Genomic DNA, 14,234 nt, shown 5'->3' with positions numbered 1-14,234 from the left:
ACTTCCCACTTCTTCGTTAGACCATAAGCCTGTGCTCAAAGCGTCCAGGCAAGCTGCTCGAGTGTTTTTCAAACCTGAGCAACACTGGAAGCTGAAGGTATGAAAAACAAACAACCTTTGATGGCTATATTAGCGAGTTCAGGCCCTTACTGAGCGCCCCTTGCCCTTTTTATCGCAGGCTTGTTCTCTCTTAGCGTAAATCCATCAGGCCCACATCCACGTTCCTTAAGGCCCGACCTGCTGACCTTTTAGCAGGGCAGAGATAGTGAATGGAGCAGCGGGGCGGCTTATTGAAACCAGCTGGCAGAGGGGAGTCGGTGCAACCAGAGAGTGGCAGTTTGCCGCTTTATTTAATCTGGATAGGCTCAGGGAGCTGCGGGGCCGTGGCATATTTACTGACCCTGGGGGTCAGAATCTGTGCGTGGGATCATAACTCTTTTTCATGGGGCTGCTCTTCTGCTGTACACAATTGTCCTGTAAAAGGCTTTGAAGTCGAGACGCGAGGTGACCCAGTTCGGTTTAATGGGAAATCTAATGCAAGGTTGTGCAGAGCTGTCCTTGTAACATGTGTTCACTTTATGGTTTTATTTATTTGGGGGCAACTTAGTGCTGTCTTCCCACTATCCCTCTCTCTCTCTCTCTCTCTCTCTCTCTCTCTCTCTCTCTCTCTCTCACACACACTCCATTTCTTTAGTAATCTAAATGGATTCTCCTCATGTCCTAGACTGAGGAGTGAGGAGGAGAAGACAGAGATATGATGTTTATTCAGACCACTCAGTAATACTGAAGATATTTGTTAGGCCTACAAGTCGTCTTTATCTAAGACTTGGGAGGCCTATTGCTCACTCTTGATTTCCCCTAAGAAGTGAAAATGGGATTTCTTGAACTGATGTCACGGTCCCGTGTGGTCCTGAGGTGAACGTGAGCAAACGTTAGTCATGGTGTTGATCCAGCTGACTCTTCATTTCTCATAAGAGAACATTAATAGCACCCAGTGACCCCTGGCATATTGCTCAAGATGCACTATGATCCAAAGCATATGCGCGCTTGAAGTTAGATGCCTCTCAGCAGTCTTGATGTGGTCTCATCAGCTCCGCTCATCCTCTGATTTGATCTGGAATCGTGTAGATTTGTGGATGAATTTTCATGCTGTCTGTGTTGTTTTTTATTTGTCTCAGAGCTGTCAGAGAGGAGAAGAAAAACACTGAAAGGGAAACCACCAAAGGCTGCTGATAAATCATCCTCACCCTTATTCGCCCCCCAGTCTGCTGCATTGATTTATTCTGACCAACTTGCTTTTGCCTTCTTTCCTAGGAAGTGTGTAGAGAGCTCTGGTGCCTTAGCAAGAGCAACCGCTGTGTAACAAACAGTATCCCAGCTGCAGAGGGGACTCTGTGCCAGACTGGCAGCATCGAGAAAGGGGTAAGTCACCAAATGTTTCTCATCCATTCAATCACCAACTTTCATGAACTAAATAATGAATCGTTATTATTGTAAAATAATCTATAGATTAATCAGTAATGATGTATAATTTTTAGTTGGCGGCCTAGTTGGCCACACTTCCCTCATCCACAATGTGAGATGAGGAAGAGGAGGATGAGGGAGAAATGAATGAATGAATTTGTTTTTTGCAGGGTTGTTTTTTTTTTTGTTTAGACTTGAACAGAATAGTTCAACTTGGTCAATCTAATAGAGTTTGTTCATCAAACTTTAGAGTCACCGGAGCTTTGTGTAATTTTTAAACACAAATGAAATTAGCTCAGTTTTTTTTTTTTTAAATAGAAATTCTTTAATGGAAATCTTGGAATTGCTCACATGGTTCAGCACCTGGTGATGTGATGTGAAACTTCAGAGCAGAAATCAGCCTCAGCTCGTGGTACCTCACTGCCTCAGCTCGCATCTGTTCCACTCTGGGAAGGGGTACCGTTCCCTGAGTGTGCACTCATGCAATGGGTGCTGCCACACACACTGACACACACTGATGCACACACATGCGCACACATGCACACACACGCAAGCAGGCCAGGCTTTAGGTCATCAGCCCACTGTTGATGCCAGCCAGGTTAGGGGAGACAGTTTTAACACGGATTATGGCAGCCATTGTCACTGGATGGTCCGAGGTCTAAAAGGGAAGAATAGGAGAGTGTCACGAGCTGTCACCCGTGATTACCATTAGCTCAGTGGAGCCTTTGAGGGCCGGGGCCCACGGACAGGGTCCTGGACAACACAGGGGGCCCCAGGTTGAGCCTGGGGGGCTTTGGAACAGCTTTTGGAGCAGCTTTAGGAGAGCCAGTGGCATACCCTGTCTGCCCCTGCCGGGGACAGCTTCAAAGGAATATGAATGTCAGCCATTTCTCACCCAGCGTGTAATGGAGAGAGGCCCTTCCAACAGGAGCAGGGAGAGAGGGAGGCAGAGAAAGGGGGAGGGGGCAGAGGGAGGGGGCAGAGAGGCAGAAACTGACCAACAGGGAAAGGTTTTTGTGTTTTTACAGTGTTCAAATGGACTCACAGTTATATACTCCAAGGTTGTTGCTGAAAGCAAACCTCATCTTCCTCCTTTCTGTGTCCTGATCCCTCCGTCCTTCTGCCCATCTCTCCGTCCCCCTGTCTCCTCTCTCCCACGGCTAATCTTGTTTAGACAGCGTCTCAGGACGTGAATGAGGACAGTGGCCCAACGTAGCCCTCACCTTGACTGTCCCAGTCTCTCTGGGTTCTTAACCTACTGACACAGTTGGAGAGACAAAGGGCTGTCTCTGATCCCCTCTTCCCTCTGGATCTCTGGACAGCTTAGCACGAGGCTTAAAACAGTCCTGACACACCGGACAGTGCTTTCCATCCCTCACTTACCTCTGAAAGCACCCCACAGCACACTGGAAACATTAAACTAAAGAATACATACTACATCTGTATGAAACGTTATGTTAATTAGGCTTTGGTAGCATGATGTTTATGAAAGAATGCGTACAGGAAAATTATGAGATCACACTCTGTGACAACTCAACTGACTACAGTGGCCTGGAACGGACAAACCAAACTCTGGCTCTGGAGAGGGCCTTTTGTGTTTTTACGTTACCTGAAGGCCACCGTAGGAAAGGGAGGAGTGAGGGGAGGGGATTTTGTTTGGTTGGCCGTCTGCAGCCTCACCGCTAGATGCCATGAAATTGTACGCACTGGTCCTTTAAAAATAAAGCTCGACAAGGAGGGAACCAGGACGGCAATAACAAAATAGAAAATGACAGGTAGGAGAGAGGAAATAACAGGACTAATGCGGAAATGGAATTATAGGGTGGGTAATAGTGTAATCACAAGCTACTCTGCTAGTTTTTAAAGACAGAGGGAGGAAGAGAGGAAAACCGTCTTGTATAGTTTACATTTCACTATTTACAGATGCACAGAAATTTATAGCGAGCTCATAACTGTTGGAAAACTGTAATCCTGATGTGTAGGTATTCTGTGTTGTAATAAGTTGCATGTTATTGTGAGTCTCACCTTAACTGAAGACTCTGACGTAGTCTCAGTGTTTCTGTAAAGATATTATTCAGCGCCTCTGCATAATAATAACCAGTTTCCACCTCTCTGTCTTTGTTTCTGCTCCTCCACGGCCAGTGGTGCTACCAGGGGGAGTGTGTTGCGTTCGGTACCTGGCCTCAGAGTGTGGACGGAGGCTGGGGGCCCTGGTCGATGTGGGGGGAGTGCAGCAGGACCTGTGGGGGCGGTGTATCCTCCTCCATGAGGCACTGTGACAGCCCAGCGTAAGTAGGCAAAGTAAGCCACAGCAAGCTGAACACACACATCCAGGTCCTGCCTACAGGTGTGTGTTTGTGTGTATGAGCACATGTGTGGATGTGTGTGGTATCTAAGTGGGAGTAGAGATATCAGTATAGATAATTAGATTGTCTCTGGAGATTTCCTTGGGCAAGATTTTTTTTTGTACCACAACCATAAATTAGGCCGTGGTTACGTTGAGTGACACCTCCATAGACAGGCACTGGCAGTTAGCTCTTTGCTAAAGCATCGGCTGGGCTAGGCGGCTACATCCAGAAGCCTCCGGCTGTCTCCAGCGGTTGACAGGGGCTGCAGTGTCCGTGTTTGTTTGCCAATGTTAGGATAGGTTTCTGTGACAGTATGGCTTGTTGTAGTGTAGACTGTACTAACCGACCGTCGAAGGAGTCTGTGTTGCAGTTTTTTCGGTGAGTAAATTTCTCACTATTTTACCTGGTTGTTTGCGCTAATTAGCATGTATTAGCATATTTTGCCGCTGGCTTATGACTTCATTGCCGATTCATGGTCGCTGCTGACACAGATAGAGGACCGGAGCAGCTAATGTTAGGAACGCTGTTGCGGTGTGTTCCGTGCTCTCAGAGTCCGTTTATTGTGGGAATGCTAGGCTACAATTTTATTTCGTCTCATTTTTCTGTTTAAAAAGTCCGACATTGCATGGACAGAGCAGCTCCGTTGTAAGGAACTTGCATTCAGGTACGAGCGCTCGCTCTGTGTCGCGGTCGAGCTAGTCGGGTCGGACTCGGGGACTGTCGTGTGGTGGATGGAGCTGCGTGTAGCTGCCGCTTAGCTTGTTAGCCTAGCTGATTAGCTGATTAGCCTTCGGCTATCTCGGTTTCTCCGAGCTAAGTGGCCGGGTTCTCGGCCGGCACACGCCGGCTGACCCGTAGAGTAACCGCCTCTCCGCCAAATATGGAAAGCCCCCCCCCCCCTAAAATCCAAGATGGCGCAGCTCAAATGCCCATGGTTTGGTCACAAAACCGACTCCCCGAAACCAGTGGGTGACGTCACGGGAGCTACGTTTTATACAGTCTATGGGCAGAATGCACTGTTACACCCGTCAGTAACAAGAATATTAGCTATTAGCCATTAGCCACAACAACAATATTACACTGAATAGCAAGGCACTTGTGCACTAGCTTCAGTTTTTATCCATGGTGGGTGCTGCTGGGTCAGCCTTTGTCCTCATTCACTTTGAGATGGACTCAGTGATGGAGCATGTGCGATCAGTTAAGACACAGCACACTCTCTGTTAGAGACTGTAGTGCTGCATAGTTTTGTTTTGAGGCCTCCCATGTGTCCTCACTAGACAAATCATTGTCCAGTGCATCTTCTGTCTGGCAGCTAGACGTCTGGGATCTTTATCCACCGTCCATCTTTGCATTCCTTTGTTTTGGAAGCTAGAAATTACGTCAAACACGTCATGGGAAGACACGAGAAAGAGCCAGGGTGAACCAGAGGGAAGGGGAAAAAAAAGAGGAGGGGGGGCACCGGCATAATGTGGAACACCTGTGTAAGGTGATCGCTGCCGCTCAGGCATCAGTGCAAAGAGGAGGGAGGCAGAGAAAACACAGTCAGACCAGCCTTTAACACATTCATTACAGAGCCCGCCTCAGAGTTTTTTTTGCAGTGAAGTGGAAATAGTCATGGAGGAGAGAGAGAGGCTGATAAAGGCGAGAAGAAGACGAGGGATGATAAGAGCAGAAAAACAAATCCTTTAGCGATGTAGTAGATGTGAGGAGTAGACGAGGAAAAAAAGAGCGAGTAGGGAATCGTTCTGAGGTTACACACTTTAATCTCTCTCCCAAATCTAAATGTCATGTCACACTTAAGAGCTCTTAGAACAGCTTGGATTTCATGAATGAATCATTGGCACACATGCTCAGCAAAAGCAGCGAATGCAGACAGACTTCTGGCAGAGATATTTCTTTCAGGCATGTTTCATGACCCGCCACCACCAAAGTTTCTCCTGATGTTCTCATTACATCCCAAAGATGATTTGTTTGAGTAACTTGTGATTTGTGAATTTATGGTGCTTGATGTGATGTGTCGAAAATGTCCTCTCACTTTTCAATTCCCTGCTCATTCAATTCTCCTGTGTCTCTCAGTCCGTCTGGAGGAGGCAAGTACTGTCTCGGAGAGAGGAAACGCTACAGATCCTGTAACACTGATGTGAGTTCCTTCATTTCTTTGTTTTGGTCATGTTTTGGTGATATCCACATTGTTCTTACCATCCAGCCACCATACTCCAGATGAGAGATGGTCTCCTAGCAATGATCTTATTGGATCGGTGCCTTGCTCAGGGGCACCGCAGCCATGGTCGCAGAGGCAGGTGAGGATCTCAGGCCGGTCCAAAGTCCAGAGCCGCACTCTTAACTTAATGCGCCATGGCTGCCCTCATATATGGAGTTAATATGATTCTGAACAGATGCTGAACATCAGTCAGTTTTTTTTGTAGGAAAGATGCAATGTTATGTATGAGAAGGTCTCAGGTATCTATGTAGGAACATTCATACACACACACACACACACACACACACACACACTTCTGGAACCAAACGTACACCCTGTACAAATGCCTTGGAGACTAAACTGTCCTCTTGATGGATGCTCTGCTCTGCTTTGTAAAGGGACTGAGATAGTTAGTTGGCCTGCTGAGGCGTTCTGACCTGGGATGGACTTGGCCTGTCACAGCATGACTGCTGAGCCTCCTCTTTGCTGCTGCGCGTTTCTCCTGCAGAACATGTTATCTTAGGAAAGTCTTTACAAGCAACACAGAGGTCGGCTAGCAGCATCACGCCGCCTCTAAGCTTTCCGACATGCTTTCCTCCTGGAACGTTGGATGGATGATGATAAAAATGCACAGGCTGTGATTCAATATTCCCCCGGTGACTTTGGGTTTATTCGTCTCTTTGTCACTTTATAGTTCACATATTGTTTGTGACATTTCACTCGAGTCGACGATCATGACCGTTTCAGAGTGTATTGCATGAAAAGTAATTCGCAGACCTTTTTTTTTTGAGGTCTGGAGCAACGCTTTAAACAAATATTTAACATGGCTGCAAGTTGAGATCTGCGTTCAACTATTTCTAGGTGGCCGTTTTTTTTTTTTCATAAGGTGAAAATTGAAATAGTTAGGGCCCTGGTGGACATTTAACCGCAAGTCTTAAAAATAACAGCTGAGAGCAAGCACTGAGTGTTTTCTTTGGAAAACAAACAACAGCCCTAACCACGATTTCATCACACTGACCACACCTTGTCCAGGGAAATGTGTGTGTGTGTGAGAAAGACATGGCACATGCTCTCTGTCACGCACGCACACTCACACAGACACACACATACACAGATGTTTATATCCCAGCTATTTTTGCACTGATCACTGGTCGGATATTATTTGTTAACGGTGCCTCCCTCCCTTCCTGTTACTGTTTGCTCTGTGGAAAGTTGCTTTATATGCTTTATATTATATTTAGCATAACGCTTCATGTGACAATTAATGAAGATGTGTTTAACATTTCTCTCCAAACAACAAATGTAAAGACAAAAAGTGAATAGATCATCAACATTATTAGGATTCATCATCTGGGATTCATCAATATCTGGACTGAAGTTTGTTTTAGTCCATCAAGTAGGTGTTTTTTATTTTCCCAGATATTTCATGTCAAAGCATGCAACAGTTGCTGAGATATTTCAGTGTGGTTCTGCAGTACTAGTAAAGTTTTCCTGGTAAATTGACTTTGACATGTAAAACCAGTAGAGTCTGAGGATGTGCCACAGCGGGCTGGTAAGTCGATTAAATGATTAGTCGGTCGACAGAAATCCAGATGTTTATAATCTGTTAATCATTTAAGTTATTTATGAAGACGCTCTGGTTCCAGTTGTTTAGATGAGAAGATTTCTGTTTTTCTCTTTGGGGTTTGGACTGATGTTGCAAGACATCATGTGCGATTTTTATGTTTTATAGACCGTTAATCAAAATATAATCCGCAGGTTAACTGATAATGAAAGTCATGCTTACTTGCAGCCATGCTAATGTGATCTCAAAGGTTTTTTTTTTTTTCCTCCTTTAAACATGTGTTAGCACATGTAAATCTCATTTGGCCCCGTGTTGTCATTTCAACACACACTTGTAATAATATTATTCTGTCTCTTCTGACTCAATCTGCATGTTTGATGTGTAAGTTTAAAGCTGCCATATTGGCAAAACACTTGAGTGGTAATGAAAGTGGCTGAGCCTCCCTGTGGCCCGCTCCAGCGTGGAACACTTTCAGCATGTGAAATACAGCTTTGACCTAAGAGCTTTTATTTGTCCTGGGGGAGAGTGTTTTGGGGTTTCTAAGGACCTTTTCACACCAATAAAGTGCTTCTTTCCACTTTGTACCTCCTCTTTCTGGAGCAACATCCCCACAGTGGAGTCCCATCCCAGATCAGTCAGTCCAGAATCAGAGCCAGAACCAGTTCTGCACCAGCCTGCACTGCGTCGGGCTTCTACCTCCTCTGGCTGAGTTTATGTTTCTAATTACCCAGCCAAAGAAGTGCTTCATTATCCATCATAAATCCACACATGAAAACAAAGCAGTCCCTCCAAACGCAAAACACACTGTTCTCAATTAGGAATTCCAAGAAAAGAGTCTGTTTTAGTGTCTGAAAATAAAATGTGACATCTTACACAGACTTTGTCCAGTTTTTAGTAATGATGTTGTCTATGCAAATAAAAACTTCCCAGAATAAAGAAAAAGTCTTAGCAAATAATTCACTTACTCAAATGGTAACAACATGTTAGTCTGTGTCCCAGGATTTTACAGGATCATACCAGTGTAACACTGTTTGAATGCATGCTCCACGCATTTTGATTTTTGGATGTTTTTCCTGCAGTTTTAGGGATTCATTGTATTTTACTAATTTCAAACAAGTAATGCAGGAAGTTGATTGTGATTCAACTTTATTTTTCTTTTTGTTGCTTAAATTTTTATTAGGAAATCTTTTTATGGTCGTAACAGCAAACGAAAACAACAAAACTGATTCCAGCCACAAACATAATTCAGTCTGCGTGGTAATAATCATCCACCACTGGAAAATGATAACAGGTGATTGAAATGTAAACAGGCAAACCATCAGATATGTTCATTTTATCCATCGTGCTCTGTATAAATAATAAAGATCTCTGTGATGATTTGAAGCTGACTGGGCCAAGACACGCAAAATCTATTTTGTGTCTCACTATTGTAAAATGTTTACTTTTTTTTTTTGCAGGCCTGCCCGGCAGGATCTCGGGATTTCCGAGAGAAGCAGTGTGCTGATTTCGACAACATGCCTTTCCGTGGGAAATACTACAACTGGAAGCCTTACACCGGGGGTGAGTTCATGACGGCAGTTTGTAAAGCCATTGATAGGTCTGTAAGTCCATTGATAAGCGATTAAAATAAGTGGACATCAGTTGGTTAGATTGGTGGATATTTCATGCATCCACTCTCGGTGTTTTTCAGCGCTGAGCTGTAAAACCTTCCTGCCGTCCTGTTTGCGTCACAAATGACAGCTTGCAGGCCGACCTGCTTGTGTACCCAGTTAACACCAACAGTGGGACGAATTCCTCAGATTCCTGTAGACCGTGCTGTGTTCGAGGACCCTCCCTGGTCTTTGGTCTATTCTGGATCAACACTTATCTGACTGAGCCAGAATGGGTGAAAACGCTATTGTACTATCACAGTTATTGGCAGGAGTTGGCAGGAGTACAGGCCCTGTGTCACTCTCCCCTTGAGAAGTTCTCCCCTTGATCTCTGCACATCATGGAAAATATCCACTTAACTGAAAACACAAATAGCTCAAAGAAAAAGTGATAAGAGACTGAAGCATGTAAACACAGCTTTTATTTTCCTTTAGAGATGGAAGAGCTTAAGTTACATCTCTTTTATCACAAGGGTCTGTTTTGTCAAATCCATCACCTCCTGCCTTACAGCGCTCTGCGGGCTGGGAGCTGTCATGTAGAAACAGCGGATAACCTGTGTGTGAATGTCGGTGTAATTGTTGTTGGCAGCCAGCGCTGTCTCTGTCGGTGTCAGTGTTGCGGTGACGTCGTGCTCGGGGTTTTTAGATCTGAGCACCGCTGACTTTCCCCCACATGATTATTATCGTCAACAAGTGGAAAGGAGATCCCAGGACTGGCTGCAAGTCCGGGGGCGACGCTGGTGTTTGCTGGTTCATCAGGGGTTCAGGTCACGTTGTCTGTTTTCTGTGCACAGGCTGAACCGCAGATAAACGTGAGCTCTGTCTGTGTGTATTCCAGGTGGTGTTAAACCCTGTGCACTGAACTGCTTGGCAGAGGGCTATAACTTCTACACAGAGCGCTCTCCTGCAGTCATAGATGGCACCCGGTGTCAGGCTGACTCTCTGGACATTTGCATCAATGGAGAGTGTAAGGTAAGGGAGCAGTGCTTGGACATATATGGTCCTTATGTTCATTTATACTTTATTTTTTCTTATATTCTATAAACCAAACACTTAAATGGAGAAAACAATTGGCAGGTTAGTTGTTATTAAAAAACAGTAAAGTGATTTGTAGCCCGGTGTTGATATCAGAGCACAGTAACGCAGTAACAACTGAGCAAGCTCTGTTTGCTGAGGAAGACTCAGAGATGTGGTTGAAAGGTCTGGAAAACGCTGGTGAATGGACCTTGAGTCAAATTTTTTTCTCTCACACTCAACCGTTCAGATTTAATTCTGTATTCATGGTTTGTTGTGCAAGAGCTGACAGTTTTATTTCACATTGATTAGAAGTCTGATTTTTCATGAAATAAAATAAAGTGACAACTTATAAAATTCATATATGCAACATAACAGATTTACAGAATTAAATGTTTCCAGATATAAATCAGAGATCAGTCTCTTGCAGTGGAGGCAAATCAGACAGATATGCAGAAGGTGAAGTGACGTGTCGATGCAGTAACCTGCACTGTCCCACATCACGTCCAGTATTATGGTCGATCAGTGTGTGGAGTTACAGCGTTAGCTGACCTAGCAAGAGTTTCCTCAGCCTCCGTGCTCGAGTTTTTATCTTTGACGGCACAGTTTGCGTAAACACGAGCACAAACCGCGCCTTTCTCCGGTGAAGAACAATCAGGCCTTCGAGTGACTGACTGTGGCTGATTGTGATCGAATCTTTTTGAGTCTTATCAGGGCTCTGCAGCCTCGACCACGATTGTTTTGTGATAAATAAAACACAAAAATCATTGTTTTGATTGAATAATCATTTTATATATATTTGAAAAGGCTGATTTATTAACAAGGCGAAATAACACTGGCAGTTGGTGCCGTCTTTGTTTTCATGAGCATAAATCACTTTGTGCAGTGTGTGTGTGTGCGTGCGTGCGTGTGTGTGTGTTTGCATGTGTGTGTGTGGAGATCAGGGTTTTTGTGTTCATTCTGAGATGCAGCTGAAATAACTTTTTGGTTCCTCGCTTTAAGTATTTGCTTTGACTTCCACCTGACCGTACTATTTGATTCCTGTTTGGCGTGAAGGCGTAGCGTCTGTGCCCACCACATTACTCTGATTCTAATATAAAAACACAACATGATGTGTGTTTTAATGGGAAGAGAACTCTAAGAGGTGGAATATCCCCTACCAAAGGAGCATTACAGGTTTATTTCCAGCCCGAGTCCAGCATGTTGTTTTATTTCGCAGGCTGGCTCTCTGGGTTCGCTGCCACACTGTGATAAATTTCTGGAACACTGTCTGCTTGGAAGACGGTCAGAAACACTCAGAACTGCTGTGTTGTGCACATGTGCTGGAGAGACGGAGAGAGACGGAAAGAGTTCAAATAACAGAGAAAGAGAGAAGAGATAGTGATGAATAGAAAGAACCTGGGAGGTCCAAAGGAGGAGGAGTGGAAGTGTCAGTGACAGTAATCCTCCCAGCTGTGTCGTCACAGTATCATCCTGATAAAGCCGTGTTTGAAATCGCTCCTCATTTACTGTATAGTACATTCATTTAGCGCCATTTTACTGAAATGTTATGCTCCATGTGGTGTAGGGCTGCAACTGATCATTATTCTCATTATCAATGAATCTTCAGATCGTTTTCTTGATTAATCGATTCATTGTTTGGTTCATAAAATGTCAGAAAATTAAAAAAAAAAACTTTCAAGAGACAAAATCATTTAAAAACCGAACACTGCAAAGATACTGTCCTGCATTCACAAATCTAATTCAGCTGTTTTGATGTAAAATGAACCAAAATAAAAGTGAACTTGTTCCTTCAATCAAAATCCACTGAAAACCACTGCGAAGCTCGAAGGCATTACCAACCGAGTAACGATGACGCAGTCGCTACAGTCTGAACACAGATAAAGATTTAATGGGCTCCATATTAAAATTTATTTGAAGCCAACATTTTTATATCTGTTACATTGGCTAGTTTAAACACTTGGAGTCCATCATTTTTTATGTGCTCTCCTATAATCTACATGTAAAAAGCTGCCAGGTAACGAACGTGTCGTGTTAAGGATCAGGCTGGTGTTAGTTAGTACGTTACTGTATATTTAGCTTGTTTAATTCATTTGAAACCTGAAGAGAGGAAATAAATATATTTTCCAAAAACTGTACATGAAACCTGTGCTCTGAAATCGGACCTCAGGAGATTTACTTTCGCAGTAAAATAGAACTAAATGTCCCAAATCCTGAATCCGTTTTCCAGTCCTCAGTTAAAACAATGCTCGCCCTCTTTTCCAAGCACGTGGGCTGCGACAACATCCTGGGATCTGATGCTAAGGAGGACCGATGCCGTGTGTGTGGAGGGGACGGCAGCACCTGCGAGGCCACGGAGGGACTCTTCAACGACTCTTTGCCCAGAGGAGGTTAGACATACCTGACCCCAGACATGCCGTTTTAGGACAAGAGCTTTAAACATTCCTTCACCTCAGCCTTCCATCAGATCTCCACTGATATGTTGCACAGCAGCTTTCAGGCTTCTTTGATTCACTCAGTGTGAAAAAGGAGAAGCAGAGCGTGTGTTTTGGTTTGATGACCACATGTGACAAACTGAAAGTCACCGGAGATGACCGTGAAGAAAACAAAATAAATCACCGTCCTTTTTTGGCAAAGCAGCTTTTGTCCAAAATCCAAACGCATCCCTGAGGCCAGGAAAATAATCTTTCATGGAAATGTGCCTCTTTCACCTTTGTCACTCACAGCAGAGCATATGTTTTTGCCTATTTAGAATTAGGTTGTCAGAATATAAAAACATAATATTTTCCCATTAATTACATCATGGAGTGAAGAAATCAGGAGTAGAGATAGGGGCTTGGTGTTGGCTGTAGCCTGAGGTCGTCTATAGAGACCAGGAGAGAGACAAAACATATTTCTCCTTCTATGGTATGGCTAGTAAACCATCTAAAAATACTGTGTGTGTGTGTGTAAGAAAAAGGAGGGGATTGTTTTGTCCTCCTGCTTTGTCCTTTTTCGGTGATTTGGAATTTATTCTATAGGTACTCCCTCCTAATATGACATGCAACTTTCTGTCTCCTCTGTGGTTTAAAATACATCACATGAAATGAGAATGTGAAAGGGGGGTGGGGGGGGGGGGGGTACAACTTTAATGATGAGGGTCTTTGTCTTCCAGGCTACATGGAGGTGGTTCAGATCCCAAAAGGATCAGTGCACATCGAGATTAAAGAAGTTGCTATGTCCAAAAATTATATCGGTAAGTGACACTTTGATCCAGGCTGAAATATCTGTTGTACAGACATTCATGGTCCCCAGAGGATGACGCCCACTGACTCTGATGATCCCCTGACCTGAAATGTCTCCACAGCTACTGGATAGATTGCCATTAAGTTCCTGCTCCCCTCAGGATGAATGTGTACAGCTCTAAACTGAGCTGTTTAAACATGTTTATCATTATACCTCCTAAACATGTGAATGCTAACATGCTAAAGTCAGCAGTTGTATCTAAGTACAGCTTCACAGAGCCGCTAGCATGGCTCTTAATCTCGTCCCATTATCTGTCCATCAGTCTCCGCGGACCCTGTAATTCACTACAGTGTTATGAATTGGCAGCTTGCGACATCAGGCTGTTTCATATTATGCGTTCCGTTCTGTGTCAGCCGCATTTCCAGGGATTTCCTTGTGTCTCTGTCAAGAGCAAATTAGAAGGTGCCATCGTTTAATCCCCCGTTGCCTAATGTGAAGCCACAAGGCAGAAAAAAAAAAAAATCTTTGCTTGTGCGATGATGGTCGCTTTGGACCCAGACTCATCCGCTCCGTTCCAGACTAAACAAAAACGATTTGCGACGCTGGCAACGTCAGAACCAAAACAATCAGACAACCGGATTCAATTAAGCCAGTTCTGTGTCTTTTCATTAACAGGAGAAAGACATGTGACAGCGTGTTGAATTTACAGCGGATGGTGTTGATGGAGGGCTTAAGTTACACTTTGAACCGGAGAGCTGCATCAGATTTAT

The 14,234-nt window shown here is 44.2% G+C and overlaps 1 protein-coding gene across 1 annotated transcript in view; it reads left to right on the top strand.

Annotated features, from left to right (window-relative positions):
* Nucleotides 1-14,234, top strand: part of adamts6 (ADAM metallopeptidase with thrombospondin type 1 motif, 6) — a 44,309-nt gene that overhangs the window by 19,450 nt on the left and 10,625 nt on the right. Inside the window, exons 11-17 of the mRNA XM_041059080.1 lie at nucleotides 1,315-1,422; nucleotides 3,607-3,752; nucleotides 5,889-5,952; nucleotides 9,034-9,136; nucleotides 10,064-10,197; nucleotides 12,506-12,629; nucleotides 13,394-13,474. Coding sequence (XP_040915014.1) covers nucleotides 1,315-1,422; nucleotides 3,607-3,752; nucleotides 5,889-5,952; nucleotides 9,034-9,136; nucleotides 10,064-10,197; nucleotides 12,506-12,629; nucleotides 13,394-13,474 — 760 coding nt within the window. The remainder of the gene's footprint in view (nucleotides 1-1,314; nucleotides 1,423-3,606; nucleotides 3,753-5,888; nucleotides 5,953-9,033; nucleotides 9,137-10,063; nucleotides 10,198-12,505; nucleotides 12,630-13,393; nucleotides 13,475-14,234) is intronic.

This window comes from Toxotes jaculatrix, chromosome 16 (genome assembly GCF_017976425.1).
Source record: "Toxotes jaculatrix isolate fToxJac2 chromosome 16, fToxJac2.pri, whole genome shotgun sequence".
NCBI classification, from domain to species: Eukaryota; Metazoa; Chordata; class Actinopteri; family Toxotidae; genus Toxotes; species Toxotes jaculatrix.
Note: the sequence above shows the minus strand (reverse complement) of the source record. Positions and strands in the feature narration are given on the sequence as shown.